The 17,138-nt window shown below is 45.3% G+C and overlaps 1 protein-coding gene across 17 annotated transcripts in view; it reads right to left on the minus strand.

The window, feature by feature from the left end:
- The window catches only part of CTNNA3 (catenin alpha 3), a 939,042-nt gene that overhangs the window by 420,527 nt on the left and 501,377 nt on the right, over positions 1-17,138 (minus strand). For all 17 annotated transcript variants that reach the window (XR_010589482.1, XM_065553430.1, XM_065553429.1 and 14 more), the window contains one exon: positions 6,681-6,833. Coding sequence is in view for 16 of the 17 variants with exons in the window: in XM_065553430.1 (XP_065409502.1) it covers positions 6,681-6,833 (153 nt within the window). In the remaining variant the exon portion in view is untranslated. The remainder of the gene's footprint in view (positions 1-6,680; positions 6,834-17,138) is intronic.

The raw sequence follows: 17,138 nt of genomic DNA on the forward strand, positions 1-17,138 counted from the left end.
AAGAATCTGATATTCCTGCGCATGAATTATTTGCTATTTACCAAGTAATTCACTCATTATCTGAATACCTTTGAAGTTCCCAAAACAGTTTGAATAAATGGAGCTGTATTGCATATACAGTACATGAATTTAATATGAATATTATATTTCTTATATTGCCTTGCTTTAGTAGTCTTAAAGTGGTAAATTTAAAAAGGATACACTAGATTTTCAAGTTAGCCTCATTCATTGCAATGAGTTATCTTTGTAAAATTTTCTACTATTGTTTTCAAGTCTGGATGTCTTTGTGAATGGCTCACTATAAAGAACTAGTACTATATGCCCTGGAAAAGGGGGGGGGGCAAAACGGATACTAACCTTCCATAACTGTTGTTCTTTGAGATATGTGTTGCTCATGTCCATTCCATGGTAGGTGCGTACACACCACATGCACAGTTGCCAGAGATTTTTCCCTTAGTAATATCTGTAGGACCAGCTCTAGCACCTCCTGGATTTGTATGTGTATTCACCAATATAAGGGGCACCGCTCTCTGCACCCTCTCAGTTCCTCCTCGACAGTGGAGTAGGAAGGTGGGTCATGATGTGGACATGAGCAACAATAGTTACTCTAAGAACAATAGTTATGAAAGTTTAGTAACCATTTTTTCATCTTTGAGTGTTTGCTCATGCTGCCATGCTAGGTGACTCTCAAGCAGTACCCTCAGAGTCGGGCTTAGAGTTTATGGACACGGTGACTGCGACACTGCTCTTCCAAAACTGGCATCATCACGGGCCTGCTGAGTGATGGCATAGAGGGATGCGAAGGTATGGACCAATGACCATGTTGTGGCTCTGCAGATGTCCTAGACTGGTACTTTTGCGAGGAACACTGCTGACGAAGCTTGAGCTCTCATGGAAATAGAGGTCACGATCAGGGCCGGCTCCAGCTTTTTTGCTGCCCCAAGCGGTGAAGCGGGAAAAAAAAAAAAAGATCAAGCTGCGATCAGCGGCAGCTCTACCGCACTGCTTCACTCTTCGGCGGCGGGTCCTTCCCTCCGAGAGGGACTGAGGGACCCACCACTGAATTGCTGCCGAAGACCCGGACGTGCCACCCCTTTCCATTGGCCACCCCAAGCACCTGCTTCCTTCGCTGGTGCCTGGAGCCAGCCCTGGTCACGATGGTTGGTGGTGGAACTTTGGAAGTGGAAGTGGAACTCGTAGCAAGCCTGGATACAGGCGGTTATCCAGGATGAGATTCTTTGGGATGACACTGGCAGCCCTCTCATCCTTTCTGCTACTGCTACAAATAGTTGTGTAGACTTGTGGAAAGGCTTAGTCCTCTCAATATAGAAGGCTAGGGCCCACCTAACATTTACTGTATGGAGCAGAGGCTCCTCAGTGGTCTTGTGATGTTGCTGTATCCTGGTTGTTGTGAAACTGCGACACTATCTTTGATAGGAAGGCTGGATGGGGACACAACTGGACCTTGTCCTTGAAGAACACTGTATAAGGGGGTTTTGACATCAGGGCTTTGATCTCAGAGACCCTTCTAGCTGAGGTGATTGCCACCAGGAAGGAGACGTTCCAAGAGAGAAACAGCATAAGATACTAACAGCTTAAAGGAGGGCCCCACGGGCTTCAACGGGCCCAGGTTTAAGTCCCACAGGGGAACTGGGTCACAAACCTGAGAGTAGAGTCTTTCCAGGCCCTTAAGAAACCTGACTGTCATCTCGATGGAGAACATGATCTGCCCTACACTGGAGGGTGGGAGGCCAAGATGACTGCCAAGTGAACCTTAGTAGATGAGAGAGCCAGACCTTAATGTTTTAGGTGGAGCAGATAGTCCAATATAGACTGCAGAGAAGACCGGGATGGAGAAATATTCTGTTCAGAGGCCCAATAAGTGAAATTTTTCCACTTAGCCAAGTAGGTGGCCCGAGTGGAAGGCTTTCTGCTACCTAGCAAGACTTGTCAAACCTGTTCCAAGCAGGCCTGCTCTTCAGGGTTCAGTCATGCAGAAACTATGCTGTCAAGTGCAGGGAGGTGAGGTTTGGGTGAAGCAACCTGATGTGGGAGTATGAGTGGAGATGCACTGAGAGGTCCAGAAACATGTCGAATGAATGCTGCCGTGGCCAAGCCAGAGCTATCAGGATAACCCTTGCCTTGTCCCACTTGATCTTTAGGAGGACCTTGTGAACCAAAGGGAGTGATGGGAAGGTGTACAGTAGGTGGTCTGCCCATGACAGCAGGAAGGCATTAGTGATGTAGCCTCTGCTGACCCTGCGCAGTGAACAGAACTGATGGCATTTCCTGTTCTGTCTGGTGGCGAAGAGAGGCCCCCCACTTCTGGAAGATGACATTTGTGACCTCCGGGTGAAGAGACCACTCGTGGTGAGAGGATAAGGACCTGCTGAGGTGACCCAACAGTGTGGTCTGGGCTCCCAGGAGATGTGTTGCCCCAAGTTGAATGGAATGTTTCACGCAGGAGCCCCACAGCCGAGGCCTCTTGGCACAAGGCTGAAGATGGAGCTCCTCCTTCATTGTTGATATAAAACATCGAGGCCGTATTGTCCATCACTTGTACCACTTTGGGGAAGGAACACCTGGCAAGCCAAGCATACTGCGCTAAGCTCCCTGACATTTATATGCAGGGAGAGTTCTTCCTGGGACCAGTGGCCCTGAGACTGTCAAGATGGGCTCCCCACCCCAGGTCTCATGCATCTGAAACCAAGGTTACCGATGGATACAGGACAACAAAGAGTACCCCTTTCCTTACGGAGCCCGGATCTCTCCACTAAATCAGCAAAACTAGGATGAGCAGAAGAATCCTGAGTCCAAGTGGCATCTACCCAGGCCGTAAACTGACAACAGTCACATCTGTAGGGGTCTGAGTTGTAGCCATGCATACTGCATCACATAGGTACATGCTGCCATGGGTGGTTGTAAGAGGGTGGGTTGTGACCTGGGAGATCAGGTCCAACATAGTTCGGAATCTGGTCTCCAGTAAATAAGCCTTATCCTGAGTGGGGTTAAGCACCTCCCCGATGAACCCTATTCTCTGAACTGGGACAAAAGTTGACATTTTCTTGTTTATTAACAGGCCCAGTGCCTGTTAATAAGGTGGCCCATACTATACCTGTGCTGGACTTGAGCCTGCGAGTGTTCTTTCATCAGCCAGTTGTCAAGGTATGGGAAAACTTGTATGCCTCGACATCTGAGGAAGGCTGCAACCACTGCCATATACTTCATGAAAACCCATGGGGCTGCTGATAGGCCAAAGGTAAGCACGGTGAAATGGTAGTGGCACTGGCCCACCACAAACCTGAGGAATCTCCTGTGTCCATGGGAGATGGAGATGCGGAAATAAGCATCTTTCAAATCTAGTGTGGCATACCAGTCTCCTGATGGAGGCCAGGGAGACCATGTGGATTCTTAGTTTTTTTAGATATTTGTTGTGGTTACACAGGTCCATGATAGGCCATAGATCCCCTCCTTGGTCTTCAGGATTAGGAAATATTTGGAGTAAAACCTCTTCCCACTCAAGCCTCGAATAACCTCCTCTATAGCCCCCATACATAGGAGGGCTTGCACTTCCTGGATGAGAAGCTGCTCTTGAGAAGGGTCCCTGAAGAGGGATGGGAAAGGGGGATCAGAGGGAGGGGTTCACAAAAATTGGAGGGTGGGGCTGACTATTACAGTGCTGAGTACCCAACCTTCCGATGTAAGACCACACTGGGTGGAAGGGTGACAGGCAGTCCAAAATCCAAAGTGGGATGGATCCAGAGTCGAGATTGGTATGCTGTCTTTGGGCATACCTTCAAAAGGCCTGCCTGGCCCCAGCAGGGTATATACATGAGCCCAACCGGGAAGCCGAGGCAGAAACTAGAGTCTGACAATGTTTATAGCCCTTTCCCTTTCTTTTGTAGGGCTCCTGCTTGGGAGGCGCTGGGAATCTGGGAGACTGTTGTGGCCTAAAATGCTTCTTGGAGGCTGGGGGTATGTTAACGCCCAGGGTGCAACATGTGCCCATGCAGCTTGGAGTCCATTTGTTTGGTGAACAGGAAGGTACTCTCAAAGGGTAGGTCCTGGACAGACTGCTTCACTTTGTGAAAGAGGCCCAATGACTAAAGTCATGAACAGCGCCTCATGGTGACCACTGACGCCATCATTCTGGCTGCCGAGCCGGCCGCATCCAGAGCTGCCTGGAGGGAGATTCTGGCCACCCTAACTCCTGCCTTGACTCCTGTGGCAGCGAGTCCTTAAATTTGGCCATTGAGTCCCACAAGTTAAAATCATATCTCCTCAGCAGAGCCTGCTGGTTAGAGATATGTAACTGGAGGCTGCCCATCAAATAAACCTTTCATCCAAACAGGTCCAGTCTCTTAGTCTCTTTATTTTTGTGGGTAGCATTTGACTGTCCCATCTGTCCCACTCATTTGCCGCCAACATCACCAGGGACCGGGGGAGGGGGCATGAGGGAGGGGGAATGTGAGTACAGGTACTCAAACCAGTGCCCTGATAGGTCCCAATACTGCCTCATTAACTGGCAGGGCCAATCTGGAGAGAGCTGCTGCAGCCAGGATGTCAATTAGGCTGTGCACAGACTCCTTCAGCTCTCCAGCTTCCAGCCCAAGTTTGCGTTGACCCATTTCAGGAGCTCTTGATGGGCCCTGAAGTCGTCCAATGGGTTAATGGGGCCTGTGACCACCTCATCTGGGGATAATGAGGAAGTGGACTGTACCGGAGGAGGGACTGCCTCCTCTTCCTCCACCACTTCCACTGGGACCACTTCTGGGACCTCAGTAATGAGGTCAGTACCGGGTCTGGTGTTAGGTGGGGCAAAACAGGGGCTTGCCTCTCAGACACCACCAAGTCTGAGCGGTGGAATGGGGGTGCTGGTACCAGGGGAAATCCCCACAGGTTCCAATATTGCCACTCTATTGACCTGTGGCCCAGTGGCCAAGCACCGGCTGAGGAGCTAGTACCAAAGTCCAATGCATAGGTCAGGTATCAGTACGTCTTTGGCAGGGCAAAGGATTCCGGCTCGGACTCTGAGAAGGAAGCCTCAGAGACCATGGCGATGCAGTACCCCCTTCCGCCTCTAGGAAATGCCGGGGAACTGGTGACTGACGATGTGTCAGAGACTGCTGCAATGGGACCATGGAGCGTTTTCCTTTGGATGGTGCCATGATGGAATTCACCGCCCCTTGATCCCTTCTATCCCCGGTAGCCTTGGCAAGAAGAGGGTCCTGGGGGTGGGAGGATCAGGAGGGATATCATGTCCTTTGCCAGGACATCATGCCCTAGGAAGCCTCCAGAGTTGAAGGAGCCCACTCCTAGAAATTGGAGGTGGGTCCTAAACCACATTCAGTGCTCTAGGTGGAGTTTCTGGAGCCAACAGTGGCTCTGAGGAGGATGAGTGGCCCAGTGTGGGTCTCACTGCATCAGCCACTCCCCACTTGTCCCTCTTCTGCACTGGAGAGCGCCCTCTCTTGGCACAATCTCTAGCTTTTAATTTTATTTTGTAATATCTGTAAATAAGACATTCTAGTGAACTAGAGAATGACACATCTAGCTTTACTTCCTAATTACAGGAGTACATGAAGAGAGATACAAATAAAATATCCCAATTCCACTTAGCCATCTCTTTAATCATCTGCAGATCAGCCACGACTAATGATTTGGTTCTGAGACAAATAGTTTTACTGAATAATTTTTAGCCACACAGAAAAATCATTGATTTTTAACCAAGTTTTACATCATTGACATTGGATACAAAAGGAAAAAGCAGCAGCTCACCTGTTGCATGTATCTGAGATTACATTGCTTTGAGAACCCTATTTTGGGCATTTCCAGTGTTTTAGTGTTTAAAGCCCCAGTGCTGCACAAGCACAAGTAACTTTATCTATGTAAATAGGCCCTTTGAGTATAGTTACTCATGTTCATAGTGTTTACAGGATTGGGTCTCAAAGTCCAAATCAATTCTATTCAGCACATTTACCAAGTAATAGAAAATAATGTTCTTATCTTTTATATTTGAAATTATTCCACTCTGAATAAAATTCAACTTATTTTTGCATATAGTTGAGTATATTTTTAGGACCAAATCCTGCAAACTGGTACACACAGACAGATTCTTATATTTGTTCCAGGGTCCACACAATCACAGGCATCTACCCACCATGGATCAGTTTTCCAGGAACATGACTTTAAACTGCAGGTGAAGTAACAAGTCCTTGATCAGGAAGCTTGATTATACATTTCACATTATGCTGCATGTTAGAGACATTAAGGATGAAACAGTTCACAAATAATTAACACTGACTTGTGGCTTCCAACAGTCCAGGTAGTAGAGTTCCAAAATATTTCAAGTTATTGTTTCTTATCTTATTAGCATCTGATCCTACTCCTACTGAACTCCTCTTTGGGAAACCTCCCATTGATTTAAAGAGGGAAGAAAATAACCCGCTAGTTTCCATTGTCATGAAATCTCGTATGAGACCAAGATGACATAAATCCAGATCTTAGAGCTATGCAGGAAGTAAACAAAGAAAGCATATGTTGTTACTGAATTTAGCTGCTGATGCATTTTGCTGAGTTACTGTGCGTAACTATGTTATCAAATCAGGTAGAAAAATGTAGTGCAGTACGAAGTCACTTATCACATATATTCAATCCAGCTGCAGATCCATGAAACCTACCTCCACAAGCCTGCTGGTGTGTTCTCGAAATATAGCAGCATATTCCTTTATTTCCTTTTCTCTTCCATTTTTAGCAGCCTCAATGAGAACTAGAAGTGGAATAGTGGTATCCAAGAAGGAATCTGAGACATGATCTATAATAGCTTTCCGAAGCTGAAAAATAAAGCATCATCTTCCTATCAGCAAATTGCATTATATTCTGTATTACAGACTACTACAGTAAATATAAAAACTACTATATCATAATTGAATAAGATCAATATATAGTAATGGCAATCTGAACTATAAATTATCAGAGGGGTAGCCGTGTTAGTCTGAATCTGTAAAAAGCAACAGAGGGTCCTGTGGCACCTTTAAGACTAACAGAAGTATTGGGAGCATAAGCTTTCGTGGGTAAGAACCTCACTTCTTCAGATGGAAATTTCCATTACTTGCATCTGAAGAAGTGAGGTTCTTACCCACGAAAGCTTATGCTCCCAATACTTCTGTTAGTCTTAAAGGTGCCACAGGACCCTCTGTTGCTTTTTACAGTACTTCTATGAATTTCTTTGTATCCTATAAAAAGGGCAATATATAAATGGAAATTACTGAAGCTACAATTTATCCACTTCAAATATATCTGTATTTAATTTTTAGGGATAATTTTATTATAAAATATATTATTTTAAACACACACAATTATGCTCCTACTTCAGCAAGCATTAACGCAGGTGCATGAGTCCCATTGAAGTCAATGGAAGCTAAACATGTACTAAAATGTTTTGCTGAATAGGGATGGACTGTTAAATTGGGTTCAATAAAATAAATAATTTATCACTACAATAAATCTATCCTTGTCTCCTTTGCATTTCCTCTTAAAGATCAGGCTCTATGAAAGGAGGATATTTTATTTCTGGAAGAGCATACAAGTATAATGATGTTTATTCTCATTTATACCCAATAGCTTCTACATCATGTATTGTCATAACTGTAAAATTACCCAAATGTTTTCTACCTTGTTGCAGGCCCAACAATATATTTTGATTAGCTAAATTGTATATGGCATGTTAATTATACCAATGAGATCATCGATAAGAACATCTGATAATAGATTAATACAGCAAGGAGAATAATAAACAAGTCTGATGTCCAATTTTCTCCATTTGCATTAATTGTTCTTGAACTTCCATCTTAAATTATTAAACAAGTGTAGCATTCCAGTACAAATTAGTTCTCTTAAATTAGATTTCATATAATCTTATAACTGATGTTTGGGAAATTACTCAGAGGATATTTTCTATGTTCTAAATCTAAATGAGTTCATTGTAATCATATAATACACTCTAGGAAGTACACAAATCAAAGCATTACATGGAATATAATTAACCTTATCAATTGTATTAAGTTCCCCAGTGCAAATATGTACTTATTTGTTCTAGCCCGTTTATCAATACATATAAAAAATGTTGATGGTAATACAGAAGACATTGATTGCAACAGAAAAGAAAAAGCATCTTAAAACTAATATTGAAGTGAAAAGGCACTAATTGGTTTGCTCTCAAAGGAAAATATTTTAATATAGCATTTTAGTTCCAATGTCCCTCTAAGAAAAAGCTCAGAGTGGGTAAGCACTCCTATGGTTAGGCAGATATGAAAAAACAAAGCCTTTCTGACGTTAATTTCCCTTTATACGGGGTAGCATACCCACAGAGCTAGTAACAGAGGAAATTTGTGCTTGCAAGGCAAGATTTGGATATAGATTCCACTACTTTGGAAAATACTTGTCTATCTAAAGTCCTGATCAGATATCTAACGTCAAAGAAAAGCATCCCATTGACTTCAATAGGCATTGAGTCAGAGTGTGACATTCCTGAAAAATGTTGTTCAAGCCATTTTTAGAACTTTTTGCAATCTATTTGAAACTAGCTTATCACATAATATACATTATACAATCCCAAATCAATGGGATGCTGCACAGACATAATGTCTACACTGCACACTAAACCCTGGCTCTGATTCAGGTTTTAGCCCAAGCCCCTCTTCCTTCCACACACAAATCAGTCTGATCCGGTTCAGGAAGCACTCATGACTCAGGTCCTAGGACCCTGCTACGGGGGGAGGATCAGAACTCAAGTCCTGCTGTGACTTGGGTCTAAGCCCTGTCATTCTGCAGCATGGATGCAGATCAAGCCACAGACCCCAGTCAGAAGGTCTGCCTAGTGCAGCATGGACCCATTATCATGGCTGTGAATCATGGGTCCAGGAATTGTACACACAGGTTTACAATGCAGTGGGACTGCTCAAGCTTGTGCTTGGAAACACTGAGTCCACAAGCCCAAGTTCCACAGTCCCCTGGTGTAGAATACGTCTACATTGCATACTTATTTTGGCGGCATGTAGTGTACATACTCGGGTTGACCCCAGCACACCTATAAACAGCAGTGTAGCTGGCAAGACACAGCTTAGGCAAGTAAAAACATGCCTGAAGGATGTGGGTATGTACCTAAGTACTCACCTACATGACTCTCTTCTTGCCTAAGCTGTGTCTCCCCATCTCCACTGCTCTTTTTAGCCATGCAGTGTCCCACTGCCTTAGGATGACCAGATAGCAAGTGTGAAAAATCGGGGTGGGGGTGGGAGGTAATAAGCCCCTATATAAGACAAAGTCCCGAATATCAGGACTGTCCCTATAAAATCAGGACATCTGGTCACCCAACACTGTCTCCCCATTGCCAGAGCCTTCTTCCGCTACTTAAAAAGAGTCTGGAAACAGGAAAGGCTTCTGGTGGCTTTCCCCAGAAAGAATCTGGTAGCAGGGAGCTTCTGAAAACTTTCCCTATTGCTTCCCCCCATCAAAGCCTTTCACTGACACATATAACTACATACCACAGCGTGGATGCAGCCTGCTTTTCATTTTAATGTGTAGCTACACATACACTACACGCCGCCACAATCAGTGCATAGTGTAGAGGTAGCCTTGATGTGCAGTGTCAACATGCCCATAGGGGCCCAGCTTATCAGATCCCAATGAGGTATTAGAGTATCCATTTGCACATCCAACACCTACCTACATTTGTTTATTCTCCAATTCAACAACTCAGAAAGGGAGAGTAAGAGTTTCAACAACAAGAACAAAATACATATAGACCCCTATCCTGCAAAAGCACATGCTTGACTTCATTCATGTGGGTAGTGCAATTGAAGTCAGTGGATCTACTCATCTCTTTAAAATTAAGCATGTCTGTATGCCTTTGTAGGATTAGGGTCTAAGACATTGCTATTCCAATTAAATACATGCCAATCTACTTTATTATTTTCTTTATGAAGGGAGAGGTCCTGAACTTGCCAAATTTCATTACAATACTAACATAAAAAAGCCACGGCAGCTCTGTATCCATGAATGCTGTTTCATTTTCTCTGACAGATTTGTTTTGGATCAGGTAACGGCCAAATCAAGCATGCCATCTAAAAATGTGTGTATTTCTTAAATTTCACTCATTTTACTGCATTTCACTTGCATTGAACTAATGCATTCACAGGAGAGCCTGATTCTGCACCTATTCAATTCACAGGCAAATCTCCCACTGACTTCAGCATTGCAGGAGCAAGCCCTTTAGAGCTTGTCAGACAATATTTTAATACGTGCACAGTTCATGCTATCATGTGATGCTGTACAAGAACACCACAAATGCCACATTGCATACTAAGATCCAGTCCCACATAACACAGATCTCTGCATCCATACAGAGTTTCATCAAAGTTCCATTTTAGGAATAGGTACTGTAATAATCCCGTTGATGCATAACATATCTACAGCATCCAGAAAGTTAAAGCCAGCTTTCTAATCAATACTTTATTTTATCTCGTTGCATAACTCTTCTCTTTAGCTGTTTATTGATTGATTGGCTTAATTAATCTTTCATATATGGAGTTTTTAGTTCTTGCTATACTGTGGTTCTGAGGAACTCTCTGTCCTGAAATTCAGCAAAATGAAACAATTACTTTAAGAGAACAGAGCCACAGCCATGCCTTTTGTTGTGGTGTATAAAAACTATGAAATATTGTTGCTGTGTTTTACTTTTGCTGAGTTATATATGGCGCTTGGGTTTTAGAAACATAATTCTTATAGCACCACACAAAGAAAGGAAACAAAATCATGCAAAAACAAGGAAAGGGATAAAAAGGTGAAGAGAAAGGAAGGGAAAAAGACTGAAAGGCAAAGTCCAGAAAAATTATTTTGTGGTGTCTAAAGCAATATCAATTTCTCTTCAATATGATCATAGCAAACAATTTTTTCTATACTTAAGGGATCTGTTTCTAACTCTTACCGTCTATGAGGCAGAACCCCATGAACTACATTATAATATTGGCAGAAAGGCAAGCAGACAAAGAAGAGCAGGCACAATCATGGTAGTGATTGTTACTGGGACAGTAAACGTATCATATTACACAACGAAAAGGAAAGATGTTGCAGACACCATAAGCAGGAAGCAGAGAAAGGGTGACTTTTGGCAAACTTTTTTGTTGATGTTGTTTAAGGTGTAAGGTTTTCCCCTTATGAAGGATTTGGATTTGGTTACTGAAGCATCAGAGGAGGCAAAAATGAACATATGGAAAAGTATAGTTTATACTGTCCTCAGAAGGTAAAGAAGGAATCTCAGCATGTGTGTGTGTGATGCTATTAGAACCAATGTTGTGATGAGTGTGGAAAACTGCTTTTTCACTTGCAACATTGGCAAAAGACTGAAATAAACAGAGTAATTATTAGTGAGGGAATCTCTTTTCCCTGTTTCAAAAGGACATTGGCAATGAAATCTGCAGTGTGTGCAGAAAACCTATCAGTAGATAGGAGAAGGGGACACACATGGGAACATCTGCCCTAAGATCCCTTCCAGAAAATAACTAAAAAAATAACCATAGGCAAAACATCTGTGCAAAGCACAACAGATCATCCACAAGTACAATGGGAAAGAGCTGGGATGGGAGTATTAACACTGGCAATATTTCAAGATACATAGCAGGAGACATTGGAATCAGTGTGCCATCAATTGCTTACTTAAAGCCTATACAGCTCTGCTAGTGAGGGAAGCATTCATCTAGGATACACTGCACACAAGTAACTAAATGATAAAAGTGCCATGAATATCTATGGCACTGTACACATATACACATAATAAATAAAAGCCACAGGAAATATTTTAAAATATTTTGACATGTTTAGAAATTCTTAGAATATACAATTCCAAAATGAGATACACCCACTTTTGAATCTGGCCTTCCCTATCTTGTTTTTCACTGAAGTTGGGTTTGTGGGATGGCTCATGATGTCCTACCAGCTAGCTGGTGACTGGACCAATGTGTCTATGAAGGACACATGCGCTGTGTTCTACATCAGTGGTTCTCAAACTAAGGCCGCTGCTTGTTCAGGGAAAGCCCATGGCGGGCCAGGCCGGTTTGTTTACCTGCTGTTTCCTCAGGTTCGGCCGATCGCGGCTCCCAGTGGCCGCGGTTCGCCGCTCCAGGCCAATGGGGGCCGCAGGAAGCGGTGCGGGCCGAGGGACGTGCTGGCCACCCTTCCTGCAGCTCCCAGTGGCCTGGAGTGGTGAACCGTGGCCAGTGGGAGCTGCGATCGGCCGAATCTGCGGACTCGGCAGGTAAACAAATCTGCCTGGCACACCAGGGGCTTTTCCTGAACAAGCGGCGGCCCAAGTTTGAGAACCACTGTTCTACATCACCTATCACTTATTAAAGCTAGTTTCAAACATAACTTTACTGTGTCACCGCCATTAAATTTTGTGTGAAGTTGAAGCACCAAAGTGATGGAATCTGTAGAACACTAGAATATTTCATTACTCGTGGGACAGAGCACACTATGGCCCTGATCTTGCCAGTTGAGCCATATGGACCAAAAACCAGCTACTGGAGAAGTCCTAATTCCATATTTCATTTGCTCCTGTAGAGCCTGAAACACCTTATGAAAACTGCAGAAACAAACCAGAGAGTAATTATTTTTATCCACTTCACAGAAGCATTGTGAGGCATAATTTATGTTTGTCATGTGCTATAATTGAAAAGAATTATTAAAGCCACATATTGGCACAGGTAGGAATAAAACTCAAGATTTCATGCCTTTCAGCTCAAGCCTTATTCCTCCACCCAATGTGGTCACGAAGTAGACAGCACCATTAACCTTCTCGTCAAGCAGTTCTTACACAGCTCGTAAGTATTAATTTTCAAGCAAAAATGGCTTTTCAGGATTTGTTTTTTGGGCAAAATTCAGATAGACAAGAATAATATATGTGAAATTTCATCAATCCTGTACAAAATTTCATAAAATTACTGCAAATTTCCAAATGCCATAATAAGCAAATTTCTGAAAAAAATGATACATTTATATGCATATACTTTATATGTATTGTGATGGGGCAAGGCCAGATGGCTACAGTAAAGTAGTGAGGAACAGGTATGTTAGTCCCAGACTAAACAAATCCCTGGCACCATGGTAACCAAATGGCAGTTGCTCCAGGTTAATCAAGACACCTGTGGCCAATTAAGTCCCTTCTAGAAGGCAGGAGAGACAGCTAGATTGATTGGGATACCTGAAGCCAATTAAGGACTGGCTGGAACTAGTTAAAAGCCTCCCAATTAGTCAGTGAGGTGTGGGGGTCAGGAGCTATAGGAGGAAGCTGTGCTGTTGGAGGAATGAAGTAGTATGAATCCATATCAGGTGCAAGGAAGGAGGCCCTGAGGTAATTGTGAAGAAGATATTGAGTGGGGGCTGCTGTGGGGAAGTAGCCCAGGGAATTGTACACGCCCTATTTTCAAAAAGTCAGCTTTCATAGCTGCTAAGTTTAGGGTCCCTGGGCTGGAGCCCGGAGTAGAGGGCAGGCCCGGGCTCCCCCTGCCCCTCCCTGATTAATCACTGATACTGGGAGACAACAGAGACTGTGTGAAGGAGGGTTGTTTCTCCTCACCTCCCTTGCTGGCTTATGATGAAAATGGCTCAGTAGACTGTGACCCTTGCCTCTAGAGAGAGAAGGGCTATGTGGAGGGTCACAGTGAGCCTCTGAGGCTAGCAAAAATCTGTCAGGAAATGCAGGACCCATGGAGTCAAGGACAGAACTTTGTCACAACTGGAGTCAAAGTGGGATCATCATTCACAGCATGGCGGAAGAAACAGGTTTTAAAAAAAAGAAAAGAAAAAAAAATTGCACTGGGGTTTTGGATTTGTTTTTGGGTTTGTTTGTTTTTTTGGTTTGCTTTGTATCACAATGGAGGAGGTGGTAAGAGCTCTGGTACAAGCCACTGCAGCCCAGCAGGAGGCCACCCGGGTTCAGGCAAAGGCGCAACAGGAGTCTATGCAGCTAGAGCAAGAAACCAATCAATTATTAATGGTCCAGGCAACCCAAGATCGTGTCCTCTTGCGAGAGGTAGTGGACCAGCTAAAGATCCTCACCACCCAGGCCCGGGGAGTAGATGGGACGCGAACCCTGAGGGCCACTGGTTGTCTGCCAAAGATGACGTCAGAAGATGATGTAGAGGCATATCTCCTCTCATTCGAAAGGACTGCTCAGCGTGAGACGTGGCCCCAGGAGCAGTGGGCCAGCATTCTCGCCCCTTTTTTGTGCGGAGAGGCCCAAAAGGCCTACTTTGACTTGTCTGCCACAGATGCCACTGACTACACCCAACTGAAGGCAGAGATCCTAGCACGATCAGGGGTGACAGCAGCGGTAAGGTCCCAGAGGTTCATGGAGTGGAAGTACCAGGAGAACAAACCCCTGAGGTCCCCGCTATTCAACCTCATACACCTCGCGTGGAAGTGGTTACAGCCCGGAGGAGATTTTGGAAACCCTGGTCATGGACCATTACATGCGAGGACTGCCACCAGATCTCTGCAAATGGGTAGGCCAGAACGATCCATCCACCTATGATGAGATGATCATGCTGGTAGAAAGACACATGACAGCCAGGGAACTGACCCGACTACCCAAGGAAGGCCCCTTTCGAAGCAAGCACCCGACCCCAACCCTGGAAGGTGGGACAGCCAAACCCCTGGGGAGTCCTAGGTGGAGGAAGGCAGGGGCTGAAAAAAAGCGGGGACCTCAGAAGGAAGGGATTGGCCTGAGTGGGGGGAACCCTGGGACTAAACCCCCTAACCTCAGTGATAGGGGAGTGATTAGAAACAATTATAGATGTTATGCATGTGGGGAGTGGGGACACATAGCAGCACAGTGTCCCAGCACTGAGGAGTCTATGCAATGCAACTTGGGGGATTGGGAGATCCTGTGCTCCCTTATCCACCTTGCACTGTCGCATTAGCCCCACATAACTACACCAGGCCGGTGAAGATAAATGGAGCAGAGACTACAGCGCTTGTGGACTCGGGGAGTGCTATCACCCTTATATTGGGTAAGCAGGTAAAAAGTAGCCAGCTGCTACAAGCCAAACATGTAGCAGTGACGTGTGTGCATGGGGCCGTGAGCCATTACCCCACCATCCCAGTGGAGACAGAGGTTCAGGGGAACCCCATTGAGGTGACAGTGGGCGTGGTTCCTAAACTTCCATATCCTGTAGTCATTGGGAGGGACTATCCAGGGTTTGATAATTTACTCCCCGCGGAGAGATTGGAGGGAAGTGGGGACCCTGATGGCAGCAACTCATCATTGGGGGAATGTCAACCCCCAACGTTCACTGAGATTTCTCAGGATCTATTCCCAGCCCCCCAAAAGGCCCGGAAGACAAAAAAAGAGAGGAAGGCTGTGAAGGCCTTGGGAACCCGGATCCTCACCCAGGGCCAGAAGACCGCCCTAGCAGGCAGAGGGACACGAGCAGCCATCAGAGAAACTACCACCATGGAAGATGAGCCAGAGGCTGGCCCCTGCCATGACAGCAGTGAGCCGCTGGAAAAAGCAGAAGCTGGTCCCTGGGAGCTCAGACAGGTTAGTCCCGGGAGAGAGACTTTCGGGCGATACCAGGCAGAGGACCCTAGATATGATAACGTCAGGAAAGAGGTGGCTGAGATAGATGGGATACCAGTGGAGGGGAAGGTCCGGGGTCCAGGACCTTACTTTATGTGAAGAAAGATCTCCTGTATCACATGGTGCAAATGCAGGAGCAGGAGATGCATCAACTTCTGGTGCCACGAAAACATCAAAAAGCCATACTGAGCCTCGCCCACAGTCACCTGTTTGGAGGACACCTAGGGGTAGAGAAAACCCAGGCATGGATCCTGCGGAGGTTCTTCTGGCCAGGAGTACATGAAGATGTTTGGCGTTACTGCACCTCTTGTCCAGAGTGTCAGCTACATAGTCCTCGCCCGCACTTGAGGGCCCCTTTGATACCTCTTCCAATAATAGAGGTACCATTTGAACGCATAGCCATGGATCTGATTGGGCTCCTAGAGAAAACATCTAGGGGCCACCAACATGTGCTTGTTGTACTAGACTATGCAACCCGACACCTGCAAACCGTCCCGCTACGCAACACGGCTTCCAAGACAATAGCTAAGGAGCTAGTACAGATCTTTTCCCAGTTGGGCTACCCAAGGAGATACTGACTGATCAAGGGACACTTTTCGTATCCAAGTTGATAAAAGATCTCTGTTCATTGCTCCATGTACAAGCCCTACGGACCTCTGTATACCACCCACAAACAGACGGCCTTGTGGAAAGGTTCAATAGGACCATCAAGGCCATGATCAGGAAAGTGGTGAGCTGGAATCGGAAAGATTGGGATACTCTATTGCCTTACGGGAAGACCCACAAGCCTCCACAGGTTTCTCTCTGTTCGAACTACTATACGGGCGCCACCCCCGGGACATATTGGATATAGCCAGAGAAGCCTGGGAAGAGGAGCCAAATCTCGGAAGGAACATAGTCAAGCATGTACTACAGATGAGGGGTCGGATAGCCCAAGTTACACCCATTGTACGGGAACACTTGGAGAAAGCACAGGAAACCCAACGAACCCATTATAACCGCCAAGCAAAGCTTCGACGGTTCCAACCAGGGGATCGAGTGATGGTCCTGGTGCCCACAGCAGAAAGTAAGCTGTTGGCCCAGTGGCAGGGACCCTACAAAGTGATCGAAGCCATGGGAGAGATAAACTATAAGGTGCGGCAGCCATGCCGCAGGAAACCGGAGCAAATTTACCACATCAATCTTCTAAAACCTTGGCATGATCGAGAGGCATGCTTAGTCACCCAGGAGACCCTTCCCCAGGAGGATAACTTACATGAGCAAGTGAGGATATCACCCGACTTGACGCCGATCCAAAAGATCGAGGCAGCCGACATGATTAATCGCAACCAAGATGTGTTCTCTACAAAACCAGGGCGGACGTCTGAGACCTATCACCATATCTGCACGATCCCTGGAGCCAAGGTAACATTGAGACCCTACTGAATCCCAGCAGCTAAAAGAGAAGAAATCAAGGCTGGAGTAAAGAAAATGTTAGAATTAGGTGTTATTGAAGAATCTT

Source organism: Chrysemys picta, chromosome 7 (genome assembly GCF_011386835.1).
Source record: "Chrysemys picta bellii isolate R12L10 chromosome 7, ASM1138683v2, whole genome shotgun sequence".
Classification (NCBI taxonomy): domain Eukaryota; kingdom Metazoa; phylum Chordata; order Testudines; family Emydidae; genus Chrysemys; species Chrysemys picta.